Source organism: Ziziphus jujuba, chromosome 8, assembly GCF_031755915.1.
Source record: "Ziziphus jujuba cultivar Dongzao chromosome 8, ASM3175591v1".
Classification (NCBI taxonomy): Eukaryota; Viridiplantae; Streptophyta; class Magnoliopsida; order Rosales; family Rhamnaceae; genus Ziziphus; species Ziziphus jujuba.
This window is the reverse complement of record NC_083386.1, coordinates 13,199,430-13,220,007: the sequence shown is the minus strand read 5'-3', so window position 1 is coordinate 13,220,007 and position 20,578 is coordinate 13,199,430. Positions and strand designations below refer to the sequence as shown.

The 20,578-nt window shown below is 28.6% G+C and overlaps 2 protein-coding genes across 2 annotated transcripts; both read right to left on the bottom strand.

Annotated features, from left to right (window-relative positions):
* Window positions 1–481: 481 nt before the first annotated feature.
* On the bottom strand, window positions 482–2,763 carry LOC132805067 (xanthohumol 4-O-methyltransferase-like). The gene is made up of 3 exons (XM_060819827.1): window positions 2,647–2,763; window positions 2,067–2,268; window positions 482–825 (listed from the first exon to the last, which is right to left on the bottom strand). Exons 1-3 carry the CDS (start codon window positions 2,761–2,763, stop codon window positions 482–484), a joined length of 663 nt encoding a protein of 220 aa, XP_060675810.1.
* A 10,171-nt stretch (window positions 2,764–12,934) lies between these two features.
* On the bottom strand, window positions 12,935–17,126 carry LOC107404082 (metal tolerance protein 11). Its single transcript, XM_016011031.4, has 6 exons — window positions 16,750–17,126; window positions 15,410–15,519; window positions 15,074–15,319; window positions 14,090–14,170; window positions 13,736–13,969; window positions 12,935–13,637 (listed from the first exon to the last, which is right to left on the bottom strand). The coding sequence occupies exons 1-6, from the start codon at window positions 16,916–16,918 to the stop codon at window positions 13,287–13,289; spliced, it is 1,191 nt and encodes a 396-aa protein (XP_015866517.1). The 5' UTR covers window positions 16,919–17,126; the 3' UTR covers window positions 12,935–13,286.
* Between the last annotated feature and the right edge of the window lie 3,452 nt (window positions 17,127–20,578).

Below are 20,578 nucleotides of genomic sequence, written 5' to 3'. Positions count from 1 at the left end.
GTGAAATCAATCGACTTCATAGTCCTTTAGTTGTTCGAAGATATGGACGTCCTCCCAAAAACAAGAAAGTTTTTAAAGTTGAAAAATTTGTTTGCCAGAAGAAAAAAGAGGAAGAGACAAAGTGAAGATTGGAAATAAAGTACTTCATTCCTAACTGATAGAATGCATAGTCCATGCAAGGGTATATATCGGCAGACAATTGCCCTATCAATTTAGGGCCTCACTTACGCCCTTTTTTCTTTTTCTTTTTTGAGCAAAAAGATCAATTGCATCAAGAAATAATAGTAGGAGCATCAGACAACAAAAGAGAATTAGGCCACTGAGGCCCTCTCTTACCATAGTTGTAGTTTAAGTTTATTCAATAACGTACAATACAACTAGGCACATTAACAATAACATACAACACGCACAAAATGTGTTTAAATATAATATATAATGCCAAAGTACATTAGCATTATATATCATTATTATATGATAGGCTTCAATAATATTGTGGATGTTGTGGATCAATTAGATACGATAGGCCTCTAATGGATAGCATGGCAGGAGTTATCTTAATGGATAGCATGGCAGGAGTTGTGATAACTTTGTAACGTGGGAATCCCGCTTCATTTATCACCTTCTTCCATTCCATTTCTGTTTTTTCCCTTCCAGCTGTGAACACCAACATTGAAATATCTGATCTCAAGTGTGATTCCTCAAGTAAATTGCTTTTTTTAGCAACAACATCCATTATAATAACTTTTCCTTTTTTTTCAGGTATAGCTTTGCGACAGTTCTTCAAAATTTTCACCACTATGTCATCAGGCCAATCACCAGCGTAGCCTGTATGGTAATATTATATCAAATATAGAACATCTTTGTAGTAATAATTGCAAAAGAACATATAGAGTCGACATTAAAACCCTTTTTAGTTTCACTTTTAGAAATTCAATTTTCTATCAACTCTCACATATTATTAACACCTAAAATAAATAAGTTTTGATTAGAAGCAAAAGATTAATTACAGTTATTGATCTTGTAAATTTGGATTGGTATTAAAGTAGCCCTTGCTTCTTCTTTTTTTTTTTTTTTTTCCTTGAACAATCTCACACATGCACTATACAAATATTTCAAATAGTATCTTTCAATGATCAATAAAAAAAAATAAAAAAAATAGCATTTTCCAAACATCCAATTGCTATGATAAATATAATTGGTAACATATTTCCACTTGAACCCACCAAAAAAAAAAAAAAAAAAAAAAACTGAACGGTGTTTCAATCTTTAGCAAACCCCAACATCCTTCACCAGCATCATACATCTAAATTTCCCTAACCCAACCCACAAAACGATTTATATTTTCCTTGCTGCTAGAATTGGTCTTTCGGGTTAAGGCCAGGCTCTGCGTTGTGGGTTCTCGTTGGTGATGTAAATGGTTATGGATGGTTTAGAGCTCATCTGGGAATAATTCAATAGGAATCACTTCTTATTTAAAAGAGTGATATATTAGATTTGCCCCAAAAAAGAATATAATAAATAAATAAAGTGATTTATAAGGAATCACAGATTGGTGCTTCTTTGTAAATCACCCAATACGTGAATTATATAGACAATAAATCATTGAAAAATCACTTTTGAGATTGTTTTTACTAAACAGCAGTTTTGAAATTAAGTGCTTTTTGCATATCCGCAAATTAAGCTTTTAGAATTCTAGGAAAAAACTCTCAAATGCACCTTTATTGCCCTTTTGAATGTGCTAGTGACTTTGGCAAGTCTAATTTGGTGGTAATTAAGAAGATGGCTAGTCAGGTGATGCTGGTATAAATTTTTTGTTTTTTGTTTTTTGTTTTTTTTTTTTCCTTCCTCATTTTTGTCCAAGTTAAAATACATATTGCCAAGAGATTTGCCTAGCGTAGCATAAGAGTGAGATTGTTTTGTTTTTTGTTTTCTTTTTCTTTTTTTAAAAATAAAATAAAATAAAAATTAGAACTACTGTAAATTAATAATAATCAAACAAATTATAAATTATATTATTATCTTCAACATGAGAGCATCTCCACTTGGAATAGAGTCAAACATATCACCTGCAACATTTGTAACACCTTCATAGGTGGGTGCTGTGGCAATAACACGTGGCAGATCAAAGTTGATTCCTTTGATGTGTGGGTAAGCTTTCACGATCTCATAAAGGTCTCTGCCTGTCCTACCACCCACATCAACCAACGTTCCGATGCCATGCAGCCCATCCTCTTTATACGCGTCTATGTGTGCAATGGTGTCGGTATCCTTGGTGTTCACCAATACAATGAGTTAGCAACTGGTCGAGTTCAGGTATTTTAGCTGCATAATCCCATATTGTGCAACCATAGGCCTTTTTACAACAAGTTTCACCGTCGCTGATACTTTGGCTAAGGTACTGCCATGGTCTCAAGAAGTGTGGATTGGTTAAAATTCTACCTGTCACTAAAGTTGGCTTGGAGTTCCACATTAGCCATTTGGACAGATCCGTGAGTCAATACAGAGCTTCTCCTGCACCGTCCGATGGATGATGTGCGGCGAAGATGTTCTTGAAGACCTACAGTCTCATAACTCGTTCAAGGCTTGAGATGCTTGGAGATGGTGCGTCGGAAATTTTGGAAGCTATTTGAGACAACGTCATTGGACCACACGAAGATCCACAACACATTTCAGTAGCCAAGAGGTCATTGCCGACGTGATGTACTTCCAAATCTCTGCTTGGCATTTCAGTGCTGATGCATCGACTTCGTTCCCTCCTTCCATTTTTTCATGATCCCTTTTTTTTTTTTTTTTTTTTTTTTTTCTTTTTTTTTGTGTTCAATAAAATACTATCTTTCTTTTAAAAGCTTGCCGACAGAGATGTTTCAAGACCCAATAGGCGAAGTGAGGAAGATTGTGGAGAGCACTTATAAGTGGCTAGGATGTATTATGTCCAGTAAAATAGAACAAATTTTTTTTTTTCAAAAAAAAAAAAAAAAACCAAAATTTTAATTTTTAAATAGAAAGTATATAATTTAAAAAATAGATACAGATGAAGGTGTACAAACATTTTGATAATATTTTGACAGATATATGAGCCTGATTGGATGATACAAGATTACATGGAACCACCAGATAAACCTCCTCCTCTTCTCGTTTTGCTAAATATTAGTGGATTGCTTTCCCCATCTCCTGGTATCTGTATCTGTATCCGTGAATCCATCAGTGCATATCACCCATGATTTACCATTAAAAAATAATAACAATAAAATAAAATAAAATAAAAATAAGATGCTCGGAAGATTTTATGATAAAAATGATTAGTGTGGAATTTAAAATAGCTAAAGCAATATTTCTTTTTTAATTTAATGTTTTGATTTCTTTTTTCTATTTCTTTCCACTTAAAATTTTCTTTCATTAAAAACTTTTCCCTAATTATATGTTTGGAACTTTTTTTCTCTGTTTCGCCATGTAAAAATTCTTCTATGTTTAATTTTTATTCCCCGATTTAATCTTCTATCCTTTTTTTTCAATGTTTACCAACTAAAAATAATTTTTTTCTTAATTTAATAAGTTTTTCAACGAACTAATTTTTCTATTTTGATTTGAGTATTTCAAAATCCATATCAATCATTTTTGTCTTTTTATTTTTTTAATTGATAAATACATCAATCATTTTTATCCTCTGGCAATGATTTAATGGAAAAAGAAAAAGAACTATTTCCTTGTTTAACCAGTCAACATTCAAAATTTCATCTCATTCCCTTTCAGCCGCTTCCCTTTCAAGTTGTTATGTTATATTACTTTTTTTTTTTTTTTTTTTTAATATACGCAAGTTTAAAAGCTTTCACCGGTAAATTAAAGGAAGGGAAATTGCAAGAGGCGTTTTATCCACCAAAACTTTGTTAAAAAGGTACATTGCTAATTTTACTGATGATTGTCTATTTTGTTAAAATGATGATTATCTATTTTGTGTTTCTGGAAAGCACTTATTGGGAGTACGTGATGTCTTTTTGGCACTCTAATTATAGACACTCTTTTGGTTGGATTGGTTGAAGTTTAACTCATTTATGGACTTTTTGAATTTCGTTCTTAAACCACCTTATCATTCCTTTGAAATGGAGAAGAAGAAGGAGTTCACTCTTTTTGGTATACCTGACAATTCGGGTTGGTGGGTCGTGTTCGTGTTAACCCGTTTAATAATCGGGTCAAAAATGCCTAACCCGAACACGACCCATTTATTAATCGTGTCAGGTACCTAAAACACTAACCCGACCTGTTTATAAACAGGTCAACACGACACGACCCGTTTAACACGATTATTTTAACGGGTCGTGTTGACCTATTAACCCGTTAACCTGAAATTGACCTATTAACCCGAAAACTAACCTATTAACCCGTTAACCCGAAAATTAACCTATTAACCCGAAATTTTTTTTATTTTTTTTTATTTTTATGTTTTTGTTTTATTAAAGATGTATTTTTTGTTTTTAAAAAATTAGTAATAGAAAATTATTTTTATAAAATTTTTAATTTATAATATTTTTTAGTTATTAAATATTATATTAGTGATAAAATATTAATTTAAAATTAAATTTAAATGGGTTGTAATAGGTATATAATCGTGTTAAACAGGTCAACCCGAAAATGACACGATTAATAAATGGGTCGTAACGGGTCAATTTCGAGTTAAACAGGTCAACCCGAAAATGACACGATTAATAATCGTGTTAAACGGGTTGATCCGATTATGACCCGAACCCATTTATAATAAACCCAAACCCATTTATTCCATGTCGTTTTCGAGTCGTGTCGCCGTGTCATGATCCAAATTGCCAGGTCTACTTTTTGGCACTCTAATTATAGAAACTCTTTTTGGCACTCTAATTATAGAGTTTATTTGGAGAAAGAGAAATCAATTGGTTTCTAAGAATGAAACTCTTAATCCAACTCATGATATCAATACTCTAAATTATAGAGTGAAGGAATTTGTATCTACATTAGGTTCAGCTAAAAAGTTGTCTCCTAGGGCACAAGTATCATGTAATGTGAATTGGAGACCACCTCAATATGATTTCATTAAACTAAACTTTAATACTTCACTTAAATGAGATGTGTCTATTATAAGAGCAGTGGTTAGAGATCATTGGGAAAATGCTCTAAAAATGTGGTCTAAGAAAATTTCAAGCTCAGACGTTGATCTTGCTGAATATGCTGTTTCAGAGTGGGCTACCGATCTTGCAACTTCTCGAGGTTGGAGGAAGGTGGTTTTTGAGGGTGATTGCCAAGGTATTGATGAATGTAGTTTTATCAGCTAAAAGTCATCTTCATTAATAATGCATTTTAGCCTTACATGATATCTACAAAAAGCTTTCTAATTTTAATTATTATAATATACAGTGGATACCAAGAAATTGTAATTCAATTGCTTATTTTTTGTGCTCTTTGACTGATTCCTTTACAGGAACATTGATTTAACCTTGTCTTTTATGGCTCAAATTTCTTCTTCTCTTGTTGTTGAAAGAAGATTGTAGATCCTTAATGACAAAGAAAGAAGAGGTAGACCCGTTGAGTTTTGAATAATCATAATAGTTTATTCATCTAAATGGTAAAAAAAAATAGATCACTTTTTCCGATATTTCAAAAAACTCCGTTTTATTTTTTTATGATGTTTTTGGAAAACTCACTTTATTATCTGATTCATAACATCTGTTCCTCAATTGTATCCAGCGATACCTTCAAAAATCACGAAATAATCACTCTATTTCTTCTTTTTGGACGACACAACCACAATTATATCTTTTTTTTTTTTTTGGGTAATCTTTTAATTTAGGTCAATGTCAGCCCAAAAAAAAAAAAATTAAAGGAGGGGATTGATTGTTATTTTTTTTTTCTATTTCCTAAGTGATATTGAAGGGTAGAGATTTGGTATTATTGTCGAAGAAAAATATTATTAATTACCGTTGAGCTATTTATATAAAGACATTTTTTTAAAAGTCTAGATCACTTATCTTTTGAATTGAGTTTGTGACACTTTAATTAAATATGCATTAAAATCTTTATATATCAACATATAAGATTGTCATTTAACAATTAAAATTAATCTTATATCAAGCTATAAGATAAACATTAATTTCATCTACAAATTCACCTATAAAGTACATAGAATATTGCTTTCTCTTAAAAAATATACATAAAAACTCATACAATAATATATGGATGAAGTATATACTAGATCCTAAAGCACAATATCAATGAGTTAGCTTATCTTTCCATAAGATTCTTAACATTTAACATTGTTTTTTATAATTACCTCTCCAATTATATCTTTAACAAAATTGAAAAAATAAATTATCAGTAATAAAGGCATAAATTATTAGATAATCAACTTTGCACTTACTAAACAATTTTATTTTGTCAAGTTCAATCATGCTCAAAATATCAATAAATAATTTTTCAAGTTATAATTTTGTACTAGAAAACTTTCATATAGTATATCTACAACATTAGTTTTTTGCCTAACACCAATACTTTTGTCAACATTTTTTTTCTCTATGCTTTCCTTTCTTCTTCTTCTTCTTCTTTTTTTCTTTTTTGTCCTTTTTCTTCTCTGTGTTTTTGTAACTTTTTTCTACTATTTTTCCAACATTTTTTTTGGCTTCTTCTCTATTTATAAAGATAGGAGATTCTAAATAAAATATAATTTTAAATTTAAATTATATATTTTATATTTTTTTAAATTCAATTTTTGACTTTTGAATTTTAATTTTTGAAATTTATATTTTAAAATATAAATTTCAAATATACTTTTTTTCTCCATATAAAAGATTTAATTTGATTAGGTAAAGAATTTGATTTAAATGGGATAATTGTATTCCCCTAAATCCTTTTCATTATCTAATTTGTTTTTCTTTTAATTTTAGGGATCTTTCCTTTTATATATATTTTAAAATGTTCATATCAAAAACAATTTAAAAGTTTTGTTATTTTGTTTTCATTATATAGAGGAAAAGTTTGTTAAAAATAAAAATTTATCCTCTACATATAATACTCTTTAATTATAAAATTCAAAAGTATTTACTTATCTAATTTTTTCCGTTTATGAAATTCAAATTCAAATTTAAATGTATTTATGGTTTAAGGAGATTAAATAAGGAGATTATTTTTATTATTGAAATTTATATATTGGGATATTGAAGTTACATTTATTGCATATCCATATATGAATATGTATTAGTGTATGGAATTTTTATGTGAAACAACTTTACTAATAAGTATCTCTTTTATTATATATACATTTTTTACATTATCTTTTAAAAGTTCAAAAAAATAAATAAAAAATATTCTCATTATTAATTACCATAAATAAAATTTTATTATTTTACAATAAAATAAATATGAAAAACAATAAAAATATAAATATATAGATTATACAAATAAAACAAATCAATCTTATTATTTATTATTGTATGTAAATTTTATTTAGTTTACAATAAAATAAATATAATAAACTAATAAAGATATTAATACATAGAAGTTTTTTATTTTTTTTTTGACTATCTTTCTTTCTTTCTTTCTTTTTAATTCTTCGCAAGTAATTAATTTTTCTATGTCAAATGCTCATAATATAATTAAATTATTATTTATTACTTTATAAACACATTTTTAATTTGTAAAGTAATTTATTTGTGGTTATATATATTTTTAAAAAATTAAATAAGAAGATCAATTTCATTATTAAAATTTATATATTGTGATACTAAAATTCCATTATTACATATTGATATATGAATATGTATTAGTGCATAAAATTTCATTATTAATTATCATATATAATATCATTTTATTTTACAATAAAATAAATAAAACAAATTAACAAAGATATTAATATATAAATTATAAAATTTTTTAATAATTTTATTCTGACTATCTTTTTTTTTTTTATTCCTTGTAAGTAATTAATTTTTCTATAATAAATTTTTATAATATAATATAATAATAATAATAATTATTATTATTATTATTATTATTTACCCTCTTACCTTTTAAGGTAATTTATTTCTAAGTAAATATATTTTATCTTGTAAAGTAATTTATTATTTTATAATTAAATAAATATGATAAAACATTAAAAATATTAATATATAGATTATACAAATAAAAATATTAATTTCATTATTAATTATCGTATATATAAAATCCTATTATTTAACACTAAAGATAAATATAAAAAACCAATAAAGATATTAATATGTAAGATATAAAACTTTTTTTAATATTTTTTTATTATAGCTATTTTTTTATTCCTTATAGTAATTTATTTTCCTGGATTAAATTTTCATAATATAATTGAACTGTCTTTATTATTATTATTATTATTATTTATTTTATAAACATGTTTTTACCTTGTTAAATAATTTATTTATGGTTATTTATATTTTAAGGAGATCATTCTAATTCTTAATATATATATATATATATATATACATATTATGATATTGAAATTCTATTTATTACACAGCCATATATGAATATGTATTAGTGTATGGAATTTTTGCGTGAAATATCTTTAATAATAAGATTATCTTTTATTATACACATAATTTTTTGCCTTATTTTTTAAAAAATCGGGAGTGAACAAAATAAGAAGATCAGTATCATCATTATTTATCATAAATTAAATTTCTTATTTTACAATAAAATAAATATAACAAACCAATAAATATATTATATATAGATTGTATAATAAGAAAATCAATCTTATTATTAATTACCGTATATAAAATTTTATTATTTTACTATAAAATAAATATAACAAATCAATAAAATATTAATATATAGATTATAAAATCTTTTTTTAATGTTTTTCATTCTAATTATTTTTCTTTTCTTTTTTTATTCCTTGCAAGTAACATTATTTTGTTTCAATATTCTTTCTTGGATTTTTATAAACTACTTGTGTTTTCTATTTTTCATTAAACATTTTTTTTACTTCTCGTATATCAAGGTATATAGAAACAGCAAAAAACATAGAACCTAGAATTGAGAATGCTCTGATAAGTGGAGAACATCATAGATACAACTTCATATTAATTAAAAATAATGCAAAATATATTATCATAACAGATGCAAAAAATAAAAAATAAAATAAAAATTATAGGATACATATGATGTTCCAATATGTTTTAGGATTGTTAATTTGTTAGAAAAAAAATTATCTTTGTGAGAAACTTTTATGAATCCAGCCTTAGAGCCGTACCATCATAAAAATTAAAATGCAATTAAGCCAATCATTGTTACCTTTTCTTGAGTTAAAATTTGTTACCATGTATTGAATTCAAGCAAATTGAGTTAAAATATTGGATTATTAGAAACATTAAGGATAAGATAAATTAAAAATATAAAAACAATAATAGTAAATAAAATAATACCATTATTTTCATTTCAATCCAGATAAAAATTAAAATATTATTTTTCAAATACAATAGATTCCAACCCAAAAAAAAAAAAAAAAAACTACTGTTGTCAACTTGGATTAGTTTCTACAGCATATTTTGATTCAATATTGTCAACTTCAACAAAAAATATATAGCATGGTTTACATCCATGCTCATGATTAAGATGATCTTGATTAGGGTCCACTTAAAAAAAAAGTTAAATTAAAATTAAATAATAAAAAACAAAAAAAAAAACTCTAAAAACTGAAATAGAAATATGAAAGAATAAAAAATATCAAAATATTGAACACTAAAATTGTAAATAACTAAAAGATGTTACCAATTCATTTATAGCTAAATATATTTGACTTATTTGGTAAATAAAATAAAATTAAATATTTTATTTAGAATATAAAACTTACTTTATATTTTAAAAAGGATATCTTAAAATTTTTTTACCAATAAAATAAAATTATATTATTGTATAACTTTTTTGGCTCAAATATAAAGATATCTTTATTATTTTTTATATAATCACATTTGTATATGTTAAAATATTTAAAATACAGGAATCATATAGATGCTAAGACAATTTATGTCATATATAATAGTATAATAATAAAAATATATGTATATACACTTTATGTCACATATATATATATATGTATATGTATATATAATATTATAATATATGTATATATATATTTGGATATAACCAATAAAAGATAAACTCATATTCTTTTAATCAATTATTTCAATTCAAATCCAAAATCATTCTTATTAAATAACCATCATATTTTATAATGAATAACATTTTAAGGACCATAAATAATAAGGAAAAAAAGAGATAATTTTTTTTAATTGATGATTTTGAAGGAAATTTTTAAAAATATTATGATAACATGTGGCAATTTTTTTAATAACTATTCAACTTTTAAATATTATATAGGTTTTTAATCAAAATGTCAATGAATAGGGATGGAAATGAAACCGAGGTTAAAATTGGAATTGAGGTATGGGATGGATAATCATATTCGGTGCCCCTTTCCTTTCTCACCCGGCCATTAATATTTCTATTAGTCTCTTTAATGGTTCGCATAATTAGAAAAGTAATGCTATACATCAATTTTTCTTTTCCTTTTTTTTTTTTTTTTTTTTTTTGAGAAGTGCTACATATCAAGTTTGATTACTCGGATACAAACTTATATAATAAATTATTATTGTTTGGCCAAATTAATATAATTTTTTTTAAATATATGGGAAGCAAACATTACAAAATAATATTACGTCAGCTGGTCCATATAAAAAGCCAAAAAAAAAAAAAAAGCAAAAAAAAATGTTTATAATAACCTTTGTTTGGTAAATAATGTTTCCACTTAACATGTTTGTAGTGTTAATTGGCTAGCTACCATATAGTCCATTATTGGCTATTTTTATGCATGACTCAAGCTCACCAAGATAGGGATAAGCTTTTTTAGTGTTGATATTTGACGAGGCTTCTTATCCGCCACATGTGGTGATGGTTAGCGCTAACAAGTCGGGTCAGTACGGGACTGTGGAAGGCTTTTGCTTGTTGATATATTGTAGGTTGGTTAAAAAGAGGAAAAAGACACCCGGACCCAAAATATAAAAGTGATTTCATGAATACAATCTAAGTTTGAATCATATATTTTCAATTATTAGTTATTACATATTGATGGAGGAACAAAAATTACAAAATGCAGCATATATTTTGGACCAAAAATATAAAAGAGATTTCAATTTGCAAATTAACATACAATTCATTTATGCAATCCAATGATTAAGCAACTGTTTTTTTTTTTTTCCTTAATATTCAAACAATCATCTAAGTTGGAATCATATATTTTTAATTATTAATTAGTTATTACATATGTATAGAGGAATAAAATACATCACATATTTTGAATTATATAGAAGTTGTAAGAAAAGCAAAAACAAGCTACAAATTTACAATTTTTTTTTTTTATTTGCCTCCGAATCTTGATATCATACAACAATCAATTGATTAACATGTTAAACTCGGTTTTTGCATGATTGTAGACTTGTAGTTGATATTTGTCAAAAGAAGTTGAGTGAAGAAATCCAATTTCGTAAAGACTAAAAACTTCAATCCAATTTTGGAAAATAATAAATCCAAACCACTTAGATTGGGTTGCGTATGGTCAAATTGGATGGCTGGTTCGGTTTGCTTTTTACCAACCCCTATTTCATAACCTATCTCTGACTTGTTCTCATCCCATTTCTTGCCATTTAAATTGTAGAGTTACCTCTAAAAATAATTGTATGAAAAAACTTAAATTTATATATTTATTAAAAGAAGATGCTATAAATTCTAAATTTGTAACTTTTAAAATATTTTTATATCATGTGGGACCTACAAATTTATTTCTTGGGAGTACAAGTAGTATGGAAGAAATGGATTCTTTTCTTTCACTTCTTTGCCATATAAATAAATAGCAATCCATCAAACTATGAAAGATGGTTTTATCAAAAAGCAATTTAGAAATAAACATATTTGTATGTTCAGCATTTTCCAAATATTCAAATACAAATGTATATCACTCTATATTGTTCGAGAAGGTTAGAAGTAACTAATCTATCAAAATATTTTCTAAGATGGTGTGATAAAGTGATATTTTTTAATTTATTGGTTAAAATTTTAATACACTGTGAATAAGTGAACAACAAATATAATTTAATATAGATCAATAATATAAAAATATTGTAAAAAATATTACTTAGTATAAATGACACTTATTACATGATAAAAATATTAATAGATTAGTTGATATATAGAGCACCATTCATTATTTTAATTTTAAACTTACTCATCGTAAGATAGCTCTTAAAAGTTTGAGAAAAAAAAAAAAGAAAATTGTTGTATATAAATAAGTAAATAATTTTAAATAAAGATAAATATAAAAAAGTACAATATATAATATAAATTTTATTGGACCCTCTTATGGGCCCAGGAAGAGGGTTCGACCACCGACCAAGCTCCCGATGCATTCTACGCAATCTTGGCACAGAAAATCAGTTTTGCGGCTCTAATGTTCCAAAGGCATAATCCATTGGATCCATAACTAACAAAGTACTTACTCTAGGCCCGCCCCTGTGTTTGTGTGAAACTTTTTTCACCGAATAAGATCCGTTAAACTTTTACATCGAAGTATGTTTATTAAATTCCGTGGTTCACATAAATTTCGTAGTTCACCTTGTGAACCCATTAAACACACATGTTAAATTTTGATACCAGTGAAGCTTCTTCTTGGCAAAAAAAAAAAAAGTTCAAGTAGGCATATTTGTTAAGCTAAATATACTGAAAAAAAAATTCTACATACTAAAATTCCACATGCATTAAAAATTGTCAGTTTAGAATATTAAAAATTAAATCCATTTATACATCCATAGTAGCTAAAAACATGCATTACCAATTTAAAATATTCAAAAATTACAAACCTAACCAACATTTAAAATCCAATATAACAATAAGAAAATAAAAAATCTAGAATAATGATTACCATTTAACTTTTCATATAAAAGTAATTTTAAGGTAATTATATCTCATATAAAATTAGAAAAATATTCTATATTATCGGATCTAATAGGTCAAACGGATTTCATCCATTTTCTTATTGCAGACCTAATCCATATTGTAGACCTAAACCTGCAATTTGGTGCGAGTTCATGTCGTGTTAACGGATCATATGACGTTTTACCAACCCTAATTTACACGCATAACCTTTTTCCTATCAAAATGTCTTCCATCCGATACATGTTCATACAAAAGTAGAACAACACCTTTTGGCCAGGAGAATGAAGAATACAAAATAATCACACATTTCCCCGCTACAATGAGTGTGCCTGTGCATGCTCCGGCTTGTGGGAGAACTCATAATCCAGATGAACAAAGGCGCGTTCTATTTCAGGCAAGCGCTCAAGTTTCTCCTGCAAGGATTCTCCAATGTCATGAGCTTCTTGTAAAGGCATGGATGCTGGCAGAACAATGTCAACCTCAACAAAGTAGTGAGACCCAAAGGTATAAGCGCGAACGGTATCAATGTGCCGAATAGCTCTGTGGTGATTCCAACAGAGGTATGTGAGTTTCTGTAGATATTCTGGAGCAGCTGATTTTCCGACAAGGGAATTCACATTTTCTAGCACTGTCAATGACCACGTGCGGATGGTGTACAAGGCCAACTGAGCAAGACCAAGGCTAAAATGTAAGTACAAACATATTCCCAAAAATAACACTGTGGCCATTTGTTTGTTTAGAGAGAGAAACAGGGACTACTCACAATAATAGCTCCAACAGGATCCATCCAGCCATCAAAATAATTAGCAAGGAGTGCAGCAAAGAGGCCAATGATATTGGTGATGACATCAAAAAAGTGATCCTGGGCATAGGCTTTAACAATTTCATTAGCGAAAGAGCGGCAGTAAATCATCAATAGCAGTTTTACCAAAGTAACCATGAGCATAATTCCCACAACCCATCGCTCTTGCTCTTTGGTCAAGTTAAATTCATCCCCCTAGGAAAATGTATAGAAAGAGATGCAACAAAAAGAAAGTTAGTTCAGCCACGAAGAGGCAATTTATACTTTGAAATATCCATATGTCATGCATTAAAGACTAAACTACAATCAACTTACATCGTATATTAGTGTGCGCATAGACTCCAAAATAATCTGCAGTCCTAGAGTCGCCATGACGGAGGCAAATACTAGAATTCCCTGCATAACCACTGAGTTTCAGGTTTGACTTTTACTTAAGGCAACCAACAATGCATAAAAGACAAGCAATCCAAATTAATAGTGCTTACTGGACCAATTACGTCGGTTGCTATTAGAGGGGAAACAAAACAAAAAAGAGCCATATATCTAAGGCTGTCCCATGTCTTTGTATAAACATCCCACGTCTTCGTGATTCATGACGATAACTTCGAAACAGATCAGCATTGAATGACTATTGTGATACTAGAAAACAAAGAATGAACTACAATATTCAATTCTCAGCATTTACAAGATTTTTATGCTTGCAACATTACAACATCTAACTATTTATAAGGCATCTTTCCAACTTCCTATTGGGAACAGGTTTCAGAATAGAATGCAAACCCTTTAACTCCTATTGTCAGCCAAACATGACTTTTTTTCCATTCAGTATACTAGTTTTTTATGAAATTTGCAAATGACAATGTACGGCAGGATCTAACACATCACGAACAGATAAAGAACATATTCTAGATAAAGGTTGCTTCAAGGTCAACCCAGGTTCTTTCATAAAATCCTAAAACGAGAAGTATGTTCATGGTTTGATTTCATAGCCAAACAAACGGATATGAAACAGAAATTTAATGAATGAATGAGACTTCCTATTTGATATTTTGGTCCAATGACTAGGTTTGCCCAATTCTTCTGCTAGCTTCCACAGATGAGTTTATTAAATATTTAGAAACAGAAAAGAAAAGGCAAGAAACAGAAACACGAAAGTATGTCAAAAATAACATAGCTCATCTGCATGCCAAAAACAAACATATTTGTAGAGCTGCATTTGCATCCATGATCAAATTTATCACAAGTAGAGATTCGAATATATGTCCAAAACTGACATTTAAATATCACAGAAGGACTGACCAATGGTTGCATACGCTTCTTTCCAATAGGGTACTGATATGGGTTAGGTGTTTGCATGGAGAATGCAGTAAACCACAAGATGAAGCCAGACAAAAGATCAAGCAGTGAGTCCAATGTGGATGCAATGATGGCCAATGAACCACTTCTGATGGATGCATAAACTTTGGCTGCAAAAAGAACCATGTTTGCAACATTTGAAATTCTGATGGCAAATGTCTCGCTTTTTGCCAACTTTTCCTGCTCTTCCTGCATCAATCCGAGTATCATTTCAATTCCAGGACTACGACTGCACTAATCTTGATTTCATAGAAAAGGAGAATGGCACAGAATACAAACTTTTGACATTCCAGGGATAAAACCACGCTCTGCCAAAGCATCCATTTCATTAAAGCCCTCAAGCATCTCCACCTGCTGCTGGTAATACTCGGCCACATTGTCCTCTGGACCTGTAGCAATCACGAACAAAAATTGAGACAGAACCCATGAAACCTCTTTATTTGCTGTTGATAGTGTTATCCACTTTACTGTTAGTTACACAAATTTGCACATTTTCATGTTTTCCTCTTCTCTTGCCCGTTGTACACATGAGAAATATTGAAACTGGCAAGAGAATTATTCCTAATTCCTATTTTACCATATGGCATATGGCATATACTACTATTGTAGAATCTGTCTATCTCAAACAGCAAGCAACATAATACACATCTTCTTACTAAATAAAAAACCATAACACACAGCTGATTAGCATTCCAAATTCCCTGCTTATTGCACTCAAATAAAGGCAGTTTAGTTGACTCACCTATCAAAGTCTAATTAACTCCCCAAAACACCAGGCGCTCATGCACAAACAGAAAGTGCCACGGTGGTATAGACATAAATCCAAACTTTTATGTAAATATCAAAAAGGTAAGATGTAAAATTACGAACTCCAAAATATTAAGCATCACAACCACAAAAGACAAAAGTTTTAAGTTCTAAAACCTCATATATAGGATACCCAAGTGAAAAATCACCATCCCTTACCTTACCATAAGACTTGTTCCACTACACTTCTATTTTGGGCATCTCAATTACCTAATTTTCTGTCAGGTGGAAAGTTCTTACCAAAAGTTCATATGTAAAAATACTACCCATATATATTACTCAAGCAATACATAACCTCTTAAATGTATAGCAAAGAAAGTTTCAAAAAAATATAGAAAAACAAATAGTCAAGACACTGTGTTCCATATATAATTCAGATCACATAGATGTCCAGGAAAAAACATATATATAAATATGGAATTCCCAAAAAAAAAAAAAAAAAACATTTATAGTTCCTAATACCTATTTAAGGGAAATAAACAATAAGCAAACTTGATTAAAAAACAATGAAAATAATCTACCAATTAAAATAATCAGATTTAGTATTATAATAATAGAATGAGTTCGTACCACAAGAAGAAAAATTCTACCACAAGAAGAAAAATTCCCACAAAGCAAGGCGCGAAACTGAATATTTCCATTTGAGAAAAAGAAAGATGCAACAGCGATACCAAACAGATTAAAAACCAAACTTCAGTAACAACTAACAAGCATACCAACTACACATACAAACAAAAATGACGAAAAAAAAAAAAAAACAAAAACAAAAAACAACAGAGGAAGACAAAACCATACAGGAAAGTGAAAGTTACCTAAGACTCCATAACAATCATGGATGCCAGGGGGAGGCTTTTTCTCTGTGTGTTCTGCGGATAACTGAAAGCCATCGAAGTTCAAACGCCATGACCCATCACCACCATTGTTGGACCGTTTCAAGAGCGAGGTCTCCTCGTCAATTTTGAGAGTAACCATGTCCTCCATTTTCAGTCCAAAAGGGATTGCTAGAGAGAGAAAGTCAAAAGAAACGAGAGAGAGACAGAGAGAGAGAGACGGTGTGGGCTTTCGTTTTTATAGACAGGAAAGTGCTAGTGTCGGAAGGAGGAGCAAAATGGGCAATGAAAGGGTGGGGTATGAAATGTAGATTCAGTGGCAGCTGGAGGGCATTTTGGGAAGAATAAATAAGAGGATCCGTGACCTCTCAGTTTCAGCTAGTACTCAAAAAGAAATAATAAAAAATAAAAAATTGAATACTTTATTTATAATTTTACAAATATGTTATCTCACGCGCCTGGATTTGGGTTCCTTCAAGCGAAAGCTACGTGGTGGTTGCGGCGCGTGGTTCTGAAGCACCGTAGGTCTTCCTTGGAGGACACGTGTACGGTTGAGATTGCGTGATGGAGACGCTAACAGTGGAAAAATAAGAGAGGATGGTGATGGGAATGAAGTGATCTCAGCCACAACATTCTCTTCTAACGTTGGCGTTGGCGGATCCTATGAAACCCGTTTTCGGATTGAATTTGGGGATTATTATGTTTTGTTTTTTTTTTTTTTTAGTGTGGTTCTCGGGAGCACGTAGTCCCTTGCTTTAATCACCGTAACTTTGATCAACCTTTTTTTTTTTTTTTAATTGTTTATTTTTATTTTTTTGGGTATAAAAATCTTTATCTCTAATTAGACAGTGAAGAAATAAATATTTACTATTCAAATTAAAAACATTTAATGTTTCTAAGTAAGAAAAAAACCTTTGTTTTAAAAAAACAAAAAAAAAACCGCCATGAAAAAAAAAAAAAAAACTGAAAATATAAGATATTTTTGTGGAACCAATGGGTTTCGACCAGGTATTTGCCTATTGTGAACATGGTTGTGCTAGATTGCTTCTCCTAAGGATTTAAAATGATAGATAGCCCTAGTGGGATTCCCGGGCCCACTGGACCTTAACACGATACTGCTTTATGTCATTTCGTCTTTGATTATCGAGGCGTTTGAAGTTGTAAGTGTATTTTTATTTTTATTTTTCTTTTCCTTTGTTTTTTTCAAATAAATAATCTCAAAGTTAATTATCAAATTTCTTTCAAAAACAGTATATTATCAAAATAATAATAATATTATATTATCATGTAAAAAATTTATATGATATTATTTTATTATATTTATTTTCTATATTTTAGATTAATATTAATTTTTATGATAAAAAAACATTATTATTAATTTTTCATCGATGAATACACTATCATGTTATTTAATATATTTTAAATTTGGTGAATAATTATAGTGTATTTATTATTAGTCTTTAATTTAACTTATTTTATTCACAAAGAAATGCACAAAAGCTTTGGACTTAATTTTTTCTAACAAATGTTTTGTTTGGAGTCCCTCTATTGAAAAATAAAAATGAAGCAAAAAACAATTATTGTGGCTGTTGTTAAAAAGTCGTCAAGTGAGACTTGCTTGCTCAGGAAAGAAGACCGCTTGTTTTATTACATCCACTCGACTTAGATAATACATTTCATATCATTTCACAAAAAAATTATATATATATATATATATATATATATATATATTCCATATCATATTTCATAGGAAAAAAATAAAAATTAAAAAACCTAAAACTTGACCATGTCACTGTTCTCCTTCGATTTTCCTAATAAACTACATAGCCAAATTATTATTATTATTATTTTGGTAATATATAAAGCCAAATTATTTTCTTTCAAAAATACAAAAGACAAATATGAAAGGTTTATATCCAAGTAAAGAGGATTAAAGACTTCAAGCACAAACTAAATGGGAGAAATGTGATGTGGATTCCGTTCTAACAGAGCCAATTTCTCCAGTTAAAGGGACAAGCAAGCAAACAGTTGCCAACCATCAAAGAATTTGTAAGAATTGAATAAGGTCGTCTGTGAGTGATTTATTTGAATTACTTCAAATGATTTTTTTTTTTTTAATGTAACCGATGTTTCTTTTAAAATTATTAAATAGATAATTTTTTTTTACAATAAAATTATTAAAAATAATTTTAAAATTTTTTTGCCAAATATTATAGAAAATGTTTATATCAATTCTATCATGAGCCTTCAAAAATTACTCTAAAAAAGGATCTAATATTTTATTTTAAAAAGTTTTTTACTTTCAAAACTATTTTATTAATTATTTAATTAAAGATAAATATCAATCATCCATGAAAGACAATTACCATTGAAGATAATTTTAAGTTTAAGCAGTGAAGAAAATATCGATGTCGATAGAAATATCGATGATATGATTTTATGAAAATATCGATAAAATTACGGAAACTGTAAATTTTTTAATTTTTAATACAAATTTTCACATATGAGATAATTAATATAGTAAAATAATATAAAAATACAATAATCATAAAATATTCTATAAATATTACAAATTATTTATAAGTGAATAAAATATAAAATTAATTAGCACTAAAATATAGAAAATTTAACAGATAATAGTAAGATACAAAAAATTCTCAAATATAATCCCTAATACATGATTAATACCAAAAAGAATTCTTTGGTTCTTCAAATTGATGATAATATCTTGATATTTCGCAAGTATAACAATGGGCATTCCAACTAATCATTTTAGAGAAATTTTCTATGTAATTGTGGATGTGACAAGTATATCTCTCTCTATCAATCCCAACCAACTGTCCAAGTGGAGGGCAATATGGATTTATCCAAGGAGGAGTATAACATTCATTTTGAGACATGGAATGATTGAAGATATCAACATCGTAATCACTGTGAGGATTATGTGATCTCATTTGACCAATTGGATACACAATTGGAATCTCAGAATTTCCATATTGAGAACTAATTTATGTATTTAAACTCATTACATCCAAAGAGTTAGAAAGATAATCTTCATTATGTTGATTCATCATGGAAATGCCATAATGCTTTCTTGAACTAGTACCTGCTGTTCAAGCCCCATGACCAAAATCCTGTGTTGCATGTGTATATTGATCTTCACCAATAAATGAGCTTAATAGTTGTTGGCTTGGTTCTCGATAGTATGTTTCACTCCCACCTTCACCTATATTATATCCTCCTCCTCCATTGTCACCATAACCATTACCTCCAACATCATCATCATCATCGTCATCATCATTATCAAGATCAACGACATCATCATCATCATCTTCATCCTCATATTCATTTGGTTGAGAATAACCGCCACCAAATGTTTCTAAACGAGGACTAAATTGCCTAGTTGAAGGCCTTGTCACTACTTCAAACGAATTATTTCCTCCACTATCACTGCTCATAATTTCTTCAGCAATAACCTTGTCAACATTTATCCTTAATTGTGAAGCATGCATTGTGACTTGAGAATCTGAATTGCCTTTATCATCATCTAAGTGTGAATTCTTAACCCATTGGATAATAAGATTATCTTCATCTTCACCAGGATCAGCTCCAATTTCAAAAAGATCCAAATAATCTGAATCTAATTGTGGTTGATTTGTTAATTCTATATCATAGATCCGCAATTTCATATTACAGTAGCAAAAAATCAATTTCTGAAGTTTTTCATATGTGAATCTATTTCGTTGTTTTGTGTGTATTAAAGCGAAAGTGTTCCAATTACGCTCGCATGGTGATGATGATACAGTTTGTG